General features: G+C 56.8%; 1 protein-coding gene across 4 annotated transcripts; it reads right to left on the bottom strand.

Annotated features, from left to right (window-relative positions):
• Nucleotides 1-111: 111 nt before the first annotated feature.
• SLC34A1 (solute carrier family 34 member 1) lies at nucleotides 112-12,540 on the bottom strand. 4 transcript variants are annotated; one of them, XM_045530578.1, is made up of 13 exons: nucleotides 12,496-12,540; nucleotides 11,286-11,415; nucleotides 10,993-11,142; nucleotides 10,778-10,906; nucleotides 10,560-10,703; nucleotides 9,321-9,432; nucleotides 9,009-9,204; nucleotides 8,832-8,927; nucleotides 3,800-3,869; nucleotides 3,402-3,569; nucleotides 2,121-2,237; nucleotides 1,883-2,007; nucleotides 112-1,196 (listed from the first exon to the last, which is right to left on the bottom strand). In XM_045530578.1, exons 2-13 carry the CDS (start codon nucleotides 11,392-11,394, stop codon nucleotides 693-695), a joined length of 1,920 nt encoding a protein of 639 aa, XP_045386534.1. In that variant the 5' UTR covers nucleotides 11,395-11,415; nucleotides 12,496-12,540; the 3' UTR covers nucleotides 112-692. The 4 variants fall into 4 exon arrangements, with proteins under 4 accessions (XP_045386534.1, XP_045386537.1, XP_045386535.1 ...); XM_045530581.1 differs by lacking the exon at nucleotides 10,560-10,703; XM_045530579.1 differs by lacking the exon at nucleotides 2,121-2,237.
• Between the last annotated feature and the right edge of the window lie 2,762 nt (nucleotides 12,541-15,302).

Below are 15,302 nucleotides of genomic sequence, written 5' to 3' on the forward strand. Positions count from 1 at the left end.
CAGAATGTGTCTGGCCAGCAGGGGTTGCTGGGTTGACGGGAAGTAGTGCTGCTGACCCCCAAGCCTTGGTCTTGCCTTTCCCCGTAGATGGAGAGCAAAAAGACTTCCAAATGCATGAGGAGAGTTTAATTCCTTTTTTTTTTTCATCAGGCAGTGTTGGGAAGGGGCCATCGTGGTGGTGCTGAAGGCCTGGGTGACCATGAGGAGGTGTTATGGAGAAAGGAAGGTGGCAGGGAGGGTGACTCAGGCACCGATGTCTGTGCACAAGCACACAGCTGCACAGCCACACGTTCTGACCCACCCCCACTCCTGCCCATCACAGTCATGTGTACACAAGGACACAGTGTGGGCCTCCACGCACACGTGCAAAGGACCCAGAATCCTACCCAGATACCCTGCACCCTGCACACAGCCTCCCATAGGTGTGTTTGTACATACATAGGCTGGCACATACATGTACACAAATACCAGCTTCTACACATGCACACGTAGACACAAAGATTTGCCCCTGAACGTGCCCACGAACAGGCCCATGCCCCTGAACAGGTCCACAGGTCCCAGACCTCTGTGGACCTGCGTAAGGTCAGACTGGCACCCAGGGTGGCATAGACACATGCACTCACACCCTCATCTGCCCTTTTATCCTAGGCTCCATGGGCAGGCCCTTCCCTGCTCCAAGCAGTCATCTGGACCTAGAGGTGGGTGGCATTGTGGTGAGCAGGCAGTGCAAGGCGGGGGGAGGGCGTGGCAGGGGGCAGCTCCTCCAGGAAGACCCTGGCGGGCAGGGAGGGTGAGCGGGGCTCGGGTCCGGCATAGCACAAGGTGGCACGGGTGATGAGGCGGTCCAGGGGCTGCAGGGAATGCATCCAGCGGGGCAGGAAGTCCCATGTCTGCAGCCACTTGGGCAGGCGCCCGGGACTCCGACTCTGCAGGACACTGACAAGCACCACGAAGGCCAGCAGGGCCCCAAAGGGTGTGCCCACACCTACCATGGCCTGCCAGCCGGCCATGGAGATGCCAAACACCAGTGAGGGCAGCAGCAGGAAGCACACAAGGAGGTAGAGGACAGCAAACCAGCGGTACTTGGCGGTGCGTTTTCCCAGCGCCTTGGCCATGCGGATGGGCAGGCGTGTGCAGGGCACTGGGTACCATAGAAGGATGCCCGAGATGTTGAAGAAGAAGTGGCAGAGGGCAATCTGCAGGGGGGGGCGCAGAGGGGCTGAGGTGGGCATGGACCTCGAGCCCCTGAGTCAGGCCAGCAGGGATGGGTACTGGGGGCCCAACCTGGTCTGGGCATCAGGAAAGTTGCCACTTAGGGCTGATTTGTCCCCAGATCAGCCTGGGGTGGCCTTGCTAGTTATTAAAATATTGAAATACTTCTGGACCAGTTGGTAAATAACTACTGCCCTGAGCTCTCCACGTTTCCCCATGGAGCCTCTCTCAGGAGTGGCCCCAGCTGAAGACTGCTATCAGCTTCCGGCTCAGCAGCTCTGGACTCAGTGCCCTGACAGCTCAGTGCCCTGGCCTGTCACTTCCTCCTTAGCTCCTAGAACAACTCCCCTTTGCTGTCTGCCCCCACCCCACTCCACTCATCCTTGGTCCTTGGACTGGGCCAGGCCCCTCTTAAGCACCCCTTCCTCATGGTGCGCATTCGACTCGCTGTGTCTACAGGCGTGTGAGCTACTGTCTCCCTACTGGACACTAAGGCCTTGGGGCTGGTATCAGGTCTACTCTGCCCACAATGGTTTCCATAGAGCATGGTGGGTTGCCCTCAGTAGACAGTCAAAAAATACCTGTTACATGTTGTCACACCCTTGGTCAGGCCCCACGTGCCAGTCCCAGCCCCTTCCTGCATCAGGCAGGGCTGCTGTCCCAGACGCACCTGGAACGAGCTGGACAGCTTCTCCCTGGGGCTGGCCAGTGCAGCCAGGATGGCGGTGGTGGTGGTGCCGATGTTGGAGCCCAGTGTGAGGGGGTAGGCCCGCTCGATGCTGATCACGCCCAGGCCTGGGGGACAGAGGGACAGGATGTGGGCCTCTCTGGCTACTTCCTTCAGCCCTTTCCCTGCCAGCTTTGCCGCAACCCGACCCCACCTGCTTCTGCTCAGCATCGGCACTCACCGATGAGTGGGGTGATGGCCGAGGTGAACACAGAACTGCTCTGGACAACGAAGGTCATGCCGGCACCCACCACCATGGCAAAGTAGCCCGTGACCCAAGTGAAGGGGGCAGGGAAGTCTGCAAGGAAACCCCGTCCCAGCAGGCCTGGGTCAGGGGCGTGTTGGGAGAGCAGGCCTCCTTGGGGAGGGGACACTTCGATGCAGTTTCCCAGAAGGACCTCACCAGTCCCCTGCTCAGCTGCAGTGGCTGCAGTGGCTTCTGCTGCCCTCTTTGACCTTGGACGAAAGGCCTGTTGCTGGTCCCATCAGGCTACTGTGCCTTTGCTCTGGCCCTGCCCTCTGCCTGGAGTATCCTACTCAGCATCTACATATTCATTCCCAGGCTCAGTGTGGCTGTCACTGGAAAGCCCTCCCTGGCCCCCAGCCCTCGGGAAGACTTTGTCTTTCCCTTGTCTGAGCTTCCCTAGTCCCGCGGATGCCCCTTATGCCAGCGTTTTTCATGAGGCCTGTCCCGGTGCCTGGCAGTGTCCCAGAAGCTCAAAATGGAGTCTGAGATGAAAAGCAAGTGGTGTCACTGCCCTGCGCCGAGCCCCCTGAGCTTCTCCTCTATCCTCAATAAACTCAGGCTCTGAGCAGAGCCTGGAGGCCCTGTGCCCTGGCCGCCTCCCTGTCCCCTTGCTGCTCCCGCCAGCTGCTGGCCACCTTTCTGCACCACAGACCTGCCTGTGAGCCTTTGCACTTGCTGCTCCCGCCACCCTGAATGCTCTTCGTCCACATCTCAACTCCTCCCCCTCAGGTCTCTATTCAAACGCCACCTCCTCAGAGAGGCCTCTGCCGCCCGTCGAAAGCCACCTCTTCCATACTCTACCGCGTTGCCAGTTTTTGCTGTCCCCTTGGCGATTGCCTCTCTTCCTCTCGGAATTATTCCCCGCCTTCATTTGTTTTTGTTGCTCCCCCTGCTGGGCTGTGAGGCCCCTGAGAGCAGGGCCCACCTCTATCTGCATGGCCTCTGTGTGCATCCCTGGCACTGGGCACACAGCAGGGACTTAATGGCGACTTGCTGAGTAAACCAAACAATGGCCTCTGAGCACCTCCACCTGCTACAGTGCAGCTGCAGGTCTCCAGCTGTCAGCACCTCAGGGGCCTCAGAAATCACCTTCTTTGTTCACAAGGGGGAACTGAGGCCACATCAAGGCAGTGGCAGGACATAGCAGGATCTGGAAGGGCCCATCCTGGAGCCTTGCCCAGTCCTGTGCCTGCCCAGCCACTGTGTACAGCTCACCGGTGTTGATAACTTTCTGGATGACCTTGGCCACCGGACCCTTGAGCAGGGAGTTGAGCATCTTGACAAGGAGGATGAGGCAGGTACACAGGAGCACCAGGGAGCCAGCCAGCAGGATGAGCCCTACAGCCAGGTCAGGCAGCCCCGTGTCCACGAAGATGTGGTTGCCTGCAGGGGGTGGTGTCAGCTGCCGAGGGCTGCCCTGCACCTGGCTCCCAGGCCCCGCCTCGGGCTCCTCCAGCCTCAACACCAGGGCCTGACCCAAGCCCAGGAGCTGGACTGCTTGACAGCCATCCTTCCTGGGGCTGGAGGTAGCAGTGGCTGGGAGGGGGAATGGCCCTGCCGCTACCAGGCTCTGCCTCTGCCATGTGGGACACCTCCCACGTTGCAGCACTTACATTTCTCCATGGTGGCATTACCAAGGGTCTGGCTGGTGTTGGCTTCTGCCCTGGACATGGAGATGGGAACCTAGATTAAGAGGAAGGTGACTCAGTTAATTTAGGAAAATGGAGCCCTGGGTTGGGGCTGAAATGGGTTAAGGGAGGGATGGCAGAGATGGAGATGGGCCTCCGGGCTCTGTGGCTGTGGACAGGCCATGGTAGGCCCTCTGCGTATCCCGCCCCATCACTCCCTTGACCTGGCTCTCCCCAGGGCCACATCCAATTGCTTCTTATCTTCATTTTCCTCCCCCTCAGTGGAATTGGATGCTGCTGACCTAGGTCGTCTTTGAAAACTCTCTTCCCCATCTTTTATGACTGGTCCCTTCCTTGGTGCCGCTTCCCCAGTGTCCTAGCCCAATCTTCTTGCCTACAGAGCTATTAGCCCAAGCTCCATCCTCCTCTTGCTCCATTCCTCACCCAGATGGGATCAGGTGGGAGTCCCTCACCCCCTTTCCCTCCCTACTGTCAGTGAAGTCAGGGGGCTCCCCAAGGAGATCCTACAATTCAGAGGGCCTCAGGCCTTGGCAAGTATCCTAAGGAGGAGGTGGGGAGAGTGTGTGTTGGGCCCATGGGGCAGTGGCTACTCAGCTCCTGGCCACTGTCACTGTCCAGGCACACAGTCCAGCATGGCCAAATTGCCCAATTCTATGAGAGAAACCACGACTCTGAAGTTTTCAATAAAATGTCCCACTCTGTAAATGTTGGCAACCACTCTGAGACCTACTTTGCAATTCAGTGAAGGCCAGCAGAACTGTCCTGTCTGTCTGGCCTGTAGACCATGAAATTGTAGCCTTGTTGGGTTAAGGGGTAGTTATTTTAAAAAAAAATGTAATCCAAGGCCCTTTACTGTTCTCCCAGGACCTGAGCAACCACCCAGCAGTGACAGGAGAAAGTGGACCGGGCTTGGGTGGGGAGAAGCCCACCGCACGGAGGAGGGATCGAGCCTCAGAGAGGAACAGGGACTCCCAGGACCCACACTCACTCAGCAAGAGCTGCCAGACCCTGCCAGACCCTGCCAGACCCTGCCAGACCCCCAGCAAAATGCAGGAGCTACAGCTACGCCCAGTTCACCACATTCTGCCTCTCCTGGGAGATCTGGGCCCTGGTCCCACTCCCACGTCCCCCGAGAGCTCCACATCCCGGACCCCTCTGACCTCTTCCAGTGCTGAGGGTGGGGCTCAGGTAGGGTGTTGGCACTTTGGTGTTTGTAGCTCCTTTAGGTTTTGTTCTAAATCATGCATCATTTTAAAAATGCATGATAGAGGTAAGAACTGTTTGTGGCATCTGGTTTTAACATCAGGGTTTATTTTAGCAGAATGTGGCCTCTTGAGTGGGCAATGTGCCCGTCTGTGTTCCCAGTTCACCCTCAGCACCTTGGGGGCCCATCGAGCCTGGGCCTGAACTGCAGGCCAACAAGCCAGGAAAAGATAGTGTCTGATGGGCCTGGATCAAAAAACCAAGCGGGGAAAGCAATCATAACTCCCATGCCGATAAGAGAGAGCCAGGTGTTTGCTATCAGGCAGATCTGAGTTCAAATCCTGCTTCTTACACCAACTCCCCTGGGTGAGCCATGCTGCCTTGAAGCAGGATAGTAAAAGAGCTGCTGTAACGGTTGCCAGAGAAAATGTGTGTGAAGTGCTTGCTGCAGGGCTTGCCCGTGACAAGCCTCAGTAAACTGTGTCTGCGAATAAAGAACAGACCCTCCGCCTCCCTGGGCCGGTTCAGGGTCACATGGTGGGACGGCTGTGTGTGCTTCCTAGGTCAGGCCCAATGGCTCCTCAGATGGCTTGCTGGGGAGGAGCTTGGTGGACCTTCCTGGGGGACCCTGGCCTGGAGCCCTGGGAAGCAGATAACCCCTGAGATGAGTGGGGGCCTGGCAAACCTGTGCCCACTGAGCTACCCTGGGCTGGGCCCAGGGGTCTCCTTGGGGAGGCACCTGTGGGACCCCGGGGAGGCTGGAGGAGAATGAGGAACTTTGCTGGGGTCCCAACTTAGGGCAGGCAGAGTCAGGGGCAGGGCACGACTGAGGGCTAAGACCTCAGGGGTTTTGGAACCTTGACCTTCCTGTCTGGGTTGTGTGGCCCAGGGTGAGTGCACAGGGGCATTCAGAGACCCTTTAGGGGTCTCAGGTGCACAGGAGAGGAGTGCAGAGGCAGCAGGAGGGGCAAAGCCAGGCAGAGGGAGGGAACTGAGAGGAGAGAGCAGGCCCTGGGGCTCTCTTGTAGGGCAGAGGGAGAAGGTAGACATGGTAGCCTGGATAGAAGAGTTGGAGACCCGGGCTCTAGGGGCATATTCCCAGGACATGCCCATCTCTGCCTGAGCCTGGGCTGGGGTGGAGGAGTGGGAGGGGGTGTGGCAGGGGGTGGTGTCTGTGGGAAGAACAGAATGAATGGCCCTTGGACAGCCCTGAGCACACTCCAGCTGAGCCATTTCCAGCTGGGCAACACTGGACCAACACAACCTCTCTGGGCCTCATGAAGCATGAAGTCTATAATGCTGTCCGCCTTTTCCCAGGGTCGGCTGGAAGCATGTTGGAGGAGAGAGTTGGGATGTAAGTGCCTGCAGGGACACCCCAGATTGAGGAGGCACTTCTGGGAGCTGAAGGAGGTGAGGTGACTAAGCTCAGAATGTGGGCCTGCCGGGTAGTTCCCCCTCCAGAGGAAGGTGAGCTAGGGCCTTTGTTCTGAAAGCAAGGGAGAGGACTGTGCCAGCAGTGCCATCTGTTGGTGAAGAGGAGAACTCCTCCTTAGGGCAATACTGCCCACCACCCATGGAGGGGCTGCAGGTGGCTGTGGTCACCTGATGGCATTCAGGCTTGATGGACAGAATGGGAAATGGACATAGATGGTGGGATGCCAGACTGGTGTCTGCGAGAGGCAGCAAGACGGAGAGTCAGGATTCCACTGGGATTTGCGGCCTACCTCGATTACATGGACCCAGGGAACCCGCTGCCCCTCTCTGAGGCTCAGTTTCCTCGTCTGTGAAGCGGGGATGAGATCATCCCAACTTCTCAGGTTGCAAGTCCTCAAAATATTCTTGCTTAAACCAGGCAGGTGTGGTTCAAAATCCACAGTGTGACCACATAAGAAGGTAATTCCCAGGCCAGTATCAGGCCCTGGGAGTGTTAAGAAGAGTTTGAACAGCAAAACTGCCTCTGGTTTTCCTTTCCCCATCTGGAGAGCCTCAGACTCTCAGGCTCTCCTTGGTGTCACAGGTTCCCTGGAGACTGGTCTGGAGAGTCGGGTCCAGCATGGAGAAAGCTGGAGACTAGAACAGGTTGGAAGAGAACACAGGGAGCCTCCATGGCTGAAGGACAGACTCGAGCCTTGGGCGGAGAAGGAGCCACCAGCCACTTGCAAGAGCAAGCACAGCCACTGTTGCGTGAACCACACTCCCACGGGGGACAGTAGGGGAAGGGTGGGAGCAGGGAGCTTGGATCCCAGCCCGCAGCTACTCTCCAATCCAAGGAAACCCAACTCCGCCACTGCTGTCAAGGAAGAGGTTTCCTGGCAGAGGGGAGGAGGAACCAGTGCTTAGGCACGTGGCAGCTGCAGCTGTGGAGACAGGCGAGCTTGGGTAGGTTTCTCTACCTAACCGAGCTCTGGTGTCCTCTTGTGTAAAATGGGACCCTCGTGTCCGCCTTGCCAGCACTGGGAGAGGATTATGTTAGGTGAGGAGGTGTGTGCTGCAAGCTGGGACCTGCCTGAGGCTGCAGCAGGTGGACAGCGGGACCTCAGAGGAAGGGAGGAATGGAGCTTTTATCCCATGGCTTGTTTTTTGTGAAGATCAGAGTGTGTGATTTCTCTCTCTTCCAGATTTTGCTGTGAAGTAGAGAGGCTTGTGGGGATTCAGAGAGCTCAGAGAGTGCCCAGAGAGCTCAGGAGAAGGCAGCTGATGTATTAGAGAGGTCACAAAGCCAGCATAAAAGCTGCCTGCAGGGGCTTTTTGATGTCGGGCTGCCTCCAGTACTGAGAGGGCTGAGCTGGAGCCACTTCAGATGCAAAGGAGCATCACAGGGAGAACTGGATGAGTGTTTTCTGTTCACACTAGGATAAAATCCAGTAACATCGAGGAACAAGGGGGCCAGGGAGGGCTTGTGTTCATGCTGTGGGCTTTGGATTCCCTTATGTCCTGCTCTGAATGGAGTTACATCTCATATGTGATCATAAGTGGAAGCAAATATGGCCGATTACGGTTTTGATGAAGCATTTTCCTGTTTATGGCTGAGTAAGAAAGTGTGCTAATTGCCTTCTTCCTCACCAGCCTGGCATAAAGGCTGTTCCACGAGTGTCCAACCGATCCAGACAGATCTCCAGGCATCAGACGTAGCAGAAACAGTGCAGAAGGACAAGGGACTCCCACTGGAGGCAGTCTCCAGGAAAATGAGCCCCAATGCCAGCATGAATGGCTGTTGTGTCCCCAAGGAGTTCTCCAAGTAGCCCACCTGTTCCCTCCTATTCATTCTGCCTTCCTGGGTATCCTCATAGCACTCTCTTTCTGCCCCCTCCCCACATTACCTGGGCCCCAAACCTTGGCAGAGCTGAGTCACTAACCCCCCTGGGGCACTCAAGCCCTGACACAGAAGACAAGCTCTGGCAAGTTTTTTAGCCCCTCTGAGCTTGTGTCCCTACCTGTGAACCCAGAGGGCTGAGTTAGATCAGTGATTCTCAAACCTGACCATGGGACACACCTGGAGGCTTGTTGAAGTCTAATAGGTTCCCAGGAGGCACTGATGCTGCTGGTCCCAGACTGCATTTTGAGAACCACTGGGTAGATCAACTACAGGCCAACTCTAATTGACTGGTGATGTCTGCCTAAAGCACTGTGTGAGGTTGGGAGGGCTAAGCACTGCATTGCGGTAAAAGAGCCATGTATCTGCCCTCTCCTGGCTAAATGACCTTCAAGGTCTATCTGGAGCATTTTGAACAGACCATGAAACCCACAGTCTGAAGAGGGAGTCCTCTCACCTGGGGCCAGGCCTGAGACTCACCTCCGTGGTGTCTGGGTGGCACCAGATCCGAATGAGACTGTGGTTCCTCAGGGACTCATCCCCAGTGGCAATGCTGGTGATCACAGACTTGTCCAGCTGTGGACAGGATGTGGGTGGGGGAATGAGGGAGGGTGGGGCCCCTACTACCCACCCAGCCCCACCAGGCCCTGCCGCCACCTGGATGATGAGCTTTGTGAAGGGCTCCGTGATGATTTTGAGCAAGTCAGGAGCGTCACGCCCGCCACGGATGTTGAAGGAGGACACGACGAGTCCAGTAACATGGTGCAGGTAGCCGGTAGTAGCCTCCAGGGGCAGCAGCACCAGAACTGACAGCCAGTTAAAGCAGTCGTGCACCGTGGCCCCCGCAAAGGCCCTGGGCAGGGAAGCCACGTGGCAGGGCAGGCCGGAGCCAGGCTGCAGTCACGCTGGGCTGCTGGCGTCTGGGCTGCCCTCCCCCAAGCACAAGCCCTCACCCCTGAGCCCCCTCACCGCCGGAAGTCAGTCCTGTCCCCTGCCTGCATCAGGGCCACAATGGTGTTGGTGACAGAGGTGCCGATGTTGGAGCCCATGATGATGGGGATGGCAGAGCTCACCTCCAGCACTGGTGGAAGAGGGGGACTCCTAACTAACTTGCATGGAGGCCACCCAGCTCCTGCCCCACAACAGCACCTGCCAGGCCCACTGCCCTCATCGGCCCCAGTGGCCATGCCTGCTGGGCTGCTGGTGCTGCCCAGCCTGGTGTCTCAGGTCCCCGTGGGCATGTGCTGGGCACTGCGTGCGCATGCACACATGTGACTAGATGTGCTCTCGCTGCCCATGCTGTGCGCCTGTGAACGTGTGCGTGTGCATGTGTGGGTGTGCATTGTGAGGGCTCCTGTCCTATTATGTGCTTGTGTGCACACATGCGCTCAGGTGTGAGGGTTAGTTTTAGGTGTCAACCTGGCTAGGCTATGGTGACCCACATCCACAATCAGTGGACTTCAAGTAAAGGAGATCATCCTCAGTAACCTGAGTGGCCTCGTCCAATAGGATGAACGCCTCCCGAGCAGAACTGAAGCTTCCCTCTGTTCTAGTCAAAGGTAGGTTAGAAAAGAAAAGAACTGGCCCAGTGTGGTGGCTCATGCCTGTAATCCTAGCACTCTGGGAGGCTGAGGCAGGAGGATCGCTCGAGGTCAGGAGTTTGAGGTTGCTGTGAGCTAGGCTGACGCCACCACACTCCAGCCTGGGCAACAGAGCGAGACTCTGTCTCAAAAAAAAAGAAAAAAAGAAAAAAGAAAAGAAAAGAACAGAGACCTCCCTGAGGAAGAAGAAATTCCACCTGTGGACAGCAGTGTTGACTCCAGCCTGCCTTTCCAGATGGCCTGGCCTCCGGGTTCCAGCCCTGCCCAGCCAGCCCCACAGTCAGGTATGCCAGTTCCTTGCAATAAATCGTTATGTGTATCCTACAGGCATGGCTTCTCTGGCTCATTTCCCAGACTGACACAGGTATGACTGAGTGGCCACACACGGGCAAGCCTTCCTGGGGCTGTGCTCCCCACTTACCGCCCTTCCAGCTCCTGGGGAGCCCCTCCTGCTCAGATTCTTGGCCACACTTCAGGGCACAGAGTGGGAAGATGGAGGCCTGCCCTTTGCCCTCAGTCCCCGTCTCCACTCCTACCTCTGATGCTGCCAGTCCTACCCAGCACCACCCACCATGGCTCTTTCCCCAGCCCTGGTGGGTCCACTCACAGCCAGAGGAGACCATGCTGACAACGATGGACGTAGAGGTGCTGGAGCTCTGCACCAGCACTGTCACCAGGATCCCCACCACCAGCCCTGCCACTGGGTTGGACAGGATGGCATTGTCCTTGAAGATGTCACCAGCCACCTTCCCTGGGGAGCACGAGCCGGTGTTGTCCAAGGCCCCTCAGGAATCCCCCTCCCCGGTCCCCTCCACCTGGCCCTACCTCCAGCCAGCTGGAAGGCTGAGCTGAGCACATCCAGGGAGCAGATGAAGAGGTAGAGGAAGGCAAGCATCAGTGGTACCTTGAGCAGTGTGGCACCAGTCCTGTGCAGCGTCGGGATCAGCCCAGGCTCTGGAGGTGGGCCAGCTGTGAGCACAGTGGGCAGGAGCCGGGGGCAGGGATTGCCAGAGCCCCTGCTGCCCGCTGCCCAGGCCCACCTGGCTTCTGCTCCTCCTCCAGGGCCAGCTTGGCAGGCAGCGGGTCGTGGCACTCCGGGGCCTCCCCATAGGAGCAGCTGTGCTCAGAGAGGGCCATGGGGCCCAGGCTGGGGAAGGCATAGGCAGAGGTTCCTGGGATCCTGTGCAGGACTGGGGAGGGAGGCTGGTCAGGAGGCCCAGAGGCTCCAGGGTCTGGGGAAGGGGCCTCACTCTGCCTTCTATAACATAGCAGTGGCACCCAGGATGTAGGCAATCGTGGGCAAGCAGGTCCAGTGCGTAGGAGCGGCACTCACCTGGCGGGCTGGGCACATAGGCAAAGGCGGCCCCTCGCATCATGTGCCCCCTGTGGACTGGGAGTGGGGAGACAGCTGGGCTCCCCAGCCTCTCTCTGTAGGACATCATCTTGCACACCCGCTGTGAGGCCTGCAGGTGAGGGGGTCGCAGCCACGCTGAATCGCAACTGCTGTGTCCTGCACGCTCACACTCGCTCACACCCACACATGCTCATGTGCACAAACTCCCATGTTGTGTGATCCCACATACACCCGGCAAAGCACACCCTCCAACCTCACCACCACCCCCAACAGCCTCCCCCCCCGAGATGCACACGCAGGTGCCCAGTACAGATCTGAGCATTCATCCACTCGCTCATTTGCTCAGCAAGCATTACTGAGCGGCCGCTCTAGCCCAGGCTCTGGGCCACAGGCTGGGATACAGTGAGGATTAAAGGCAGACACAGGTCTTGCCCTCAGGAAGCTCGAAGTCTGGTGGGGAGGCAGATGGAAATGAAATAACCCCTGAAATAGTTGGAAGATGGCAACGGGGTTCAGCTCACAATGTCAGATAGAGTGCCTGATGGCAGAGCATGGGCTCACAGGTCACGGGAGACAGACTCAGGCTGAGATGCACAGAGAGGAGGAGTTAACTTGGCAGAGGCAGGAGCACGGCTCCCGGGAGCTAAGGAGCCCACTCTCGGCCGGAGGGGCCAGGGAACATGTGACTAAGAGGCTGCGGGCGTGGGCCAGGGCTGGCCGTGCAGGAGGAGATTTGTCTGCCCTGAGGACAGAGAGGGGCCATGAACACCTGCCTGCTCAGGGGACCAACTGGGCACACACTGGTGGTGGGGGGTGTTCTCTGGCCTGGATCCCAAATCCCGAGGTTCCCTCACAACAAACTCTCCCTTCCGTGAAGGAGGCTCACACCAGGGCTGGCCTTGCTTTAGACCCTTGCACTGCCCCGGGAGTCCCTGGCTTCCCTGCTCAGCCTTAGCACCCTCCCCACACATCATCCCAAGGGTCCTCGGGGTGGAGAAGTGTGCAGAGCTGAATTCCAAGCTCTGGAAGAGCATGAGTCTTTTCACTCTGGGGACTGAGCCAGGCGGGGCAGGAAGCGGGGCAGGAGGAGGGGCAGGAGCAGGTTGGACAGAGACTGAAGGGCTGGGGTGATAGGCTATTTCCCACTCAGAGCTGGGGTGGGGTTGGGATACGGGGACGCCGGGCTCACCTTGGGGTTCTGTGTTTCAGCTTCTGCTCGGTGACTAAGGGAAGACTTCAGGGCCCTGAGGAGGAGCCTGGGACCCACCTCTTTATACCCCTGGCTCAAGGGCAAAGTCCCTAGAACCCTAGCTGCCCTCCCTCTGTTCCCCGATTAACCTCACCCCCCGAGATTCCTCCCAGTTAATTGCTAATCGTGAGCTCTGCAGGGGGAGTCCTGTGGTCAGGCTCCCATGTAGACACTCAGCCTCAATTATGACCCAGCAAGGGCACAGAGACATTCCCTGCCCCCAGGTAGAGACCCTGATGCTACCCAGGCATCTTGTTCCCAGGGTCCCAAAAGAGAGTCTGTGGCTCTGTCCCCTTCCCCTCATTCCTGGCTTGACAGGACTCCCTGGGGAGTGACCTAAACATCCTATGTCCTTGCCATGAGTCTAGGGCTCTGGGGGTCTGTCTGGGGATTGGAGCTCAGGGGCGAGGGAGTGTGTGATGGAAGAAACACCAGGGGAACACTCAGAGGGCTGCAGAGTGCTGAACGGTGGCGGGTCTCCAGTGCCGGAGCACGGGTCCAGGATGTGAGTCTGAGAGAATGTGAAGCCACTGGGCAGACCGGGAAGGGCCTGATCTGCATTTTAGAACGGCCCCTCTGGGGTGAGGTCAGGATGCGTCAAAGGGAGCGAGTCTGGAAGCAGAGAGGCCAGTTACGAGGCAGATGAAATGGTCCAGGTGAGAGATGAAGAGGTCTGAGCGAAGACAGGAACAGAGGGGTGGAGAGGAGCAGAGACATCCCAGGGATACTCCAGGCTAGAACTGGTGATGGGGAGGGAGGGAGAAAGGGAGGGAGAGGAAATATGTGAGATGTGTTGCATCTCCTCTGCATTGGGAGGTTGGTGACGGTATGAGGTCTGTGCAGAATTCCTAAAACCCAGAGAGGAGTCTTAGAGAGACTTTGAGAAGCTTGTTTCCCTTTCATGGGACTATGGAGCCTGGGCTAGGGCCCAGATTCATAGAGAGATGAGAAGGGAGCTTTGGGAAGGGGTTGAAGATTTGATCAGATCCAGCAATGGTAGGTTGCATTCAAAATCTAGCTTGAGCAGCTGAGTAATCTGCCTAACACTACCAATCCATCCATCTGTCTGGTTCATCCACCCACCCACACATCTGTCCAACCAGCCAGCAGCCCGTATCTGTCCACGCATTCCTAAGTACATTGGTGGAGTTCCTACTTTGTGCTGGGCCAAGACTGGCAAGGCCAGCCTGGGATTCTAAGGCATGTCACTTTGTCACCTGGGCTTTAGTGTCTTCACTTACAAAATGGCAATTAATTAGCAATGCCATTTCAGTGAGTTGCAGAATTCAGTGAGACAGATGACCTGTCTCAGTGCCTGGAACGGAGTCCCTGAGCGTGTTGTTCTGGCCATGCTCTCATGTCCTCGCCACTGGGTCTCCAGGATGGCTGCAGTGCCCTGGCCAGGGAACGGCCCCAGCCCCTGTCACTGGCCTCATCTCGGGTTGGCAGCTCCTGCTGGCTCGCCAGCTGTCGTTTGATTGCTCGGGTCCTCTGAGCTGCAGCCCCACCAACATCTGACACATTTCAGGTGACACAGCCTTGGTTCATCAAGGAAAATGAATATATCTGCACAGTTCCCCCTCTAATCTGACACAGGCTAACTTCAATACTTAATTCGTAGCCTGGGCCCAGCAGTGGTCCACTGACTTTCTGCCAAAGTGGCTATGAGCAGAGAACATGCCTAGCCGGGTTTGGATCCCAGCTCCACCACAACTGGCCATGTCAGTTTAGGCCCAGACCCCACCGTGAGGACAGGAAGGAGAGGCAGAGGTGCTGCTGGCATTGGTTTTGGGGACAGTGACCATAAGTCCTGGTTTGCAGGGCCAAGTCCTGGCCTATGATTGTTGGCCCAGAGTCCCATTTCACTCTGTAAGGTATCCTAGTTCAGACAATAAACCATATACAGCTGACTTTTGAGCAATCCAGGTGTGAACTGCACAAGTCCACTTATACTAGGATTTTCTTCTGCCTCTGCCACCCTTGAGACAGCAAGACTGACCCCGCCTCTTCCTCCTCCTCCTCAGCCCACTCACTATGAAGACAAGGAGGATGAGGACTTTATGGTGATCTACTTCTGTGTAACAGATAGTAAACATATTTTCTCTTCCTTATTTTCCTTTCTTTTTTTCTTTTCTTTTCTTCTTTTCTTTTAGATACAGGGTCTTGCTCTGTCACCCAGGCTGGAGTGCAGTGGCGTCATCATAGCTCAATGCAGCCTCTGATTTCTGGGCTCAAATGATCCTCCTGCCTTGGCCTCCCAAAGTACTCTAGCTTACTTTACTGTAAGAATACAATATATTACATATGTAACATACAAAATATGTGTTAATTGACTGTTTATGTTACTGGTGAGGCTTCCAGTCAACAGCAGCTATTAGGAAAGAAGTTTGGGGGGAGTCAAAAGTTATACTCAGATTTTTGACTGCACCGGGGGTCAGCGCCCCTAACCTCTGGGTCAATTACTTCCAGCCTGTCTAAAGGTGATTCTGGGGAATGGAAGCAGAGAATCAGCCACCTTGGAGTGCTTACTAGGAAGGTCTCGCATTTACAGAATAGCAAAAAGGAAAATGAAAAAAATCTTGCTTCTCAGAAACACAGCCGTAAGGTTGCGGAGCATGGCTTTTCATCCTCTGTCCTCATGTATTTTTAACCGGTTAGGATCTTGTCGTCTGTAAAGACTGCCTCTTGCTCTTTCTTCCCCTCCGTTGTACCATAAGCCTTGCCTGTGTCTTTACACTTGGCACAGA

This window comes from Lemur catta, chromosome 18, assembly GCF_020740605.2.
Source record: "Lemur catta isolate mLemCat1 chromosome 18, mLemCat1.pri, whole genome shotgun sequence".
Lineage (NCBI taxonomy): Eukaryota > Metazoa > Chordata > Mammalia > Primates > Lemuridae > Lemur > Lemur catta.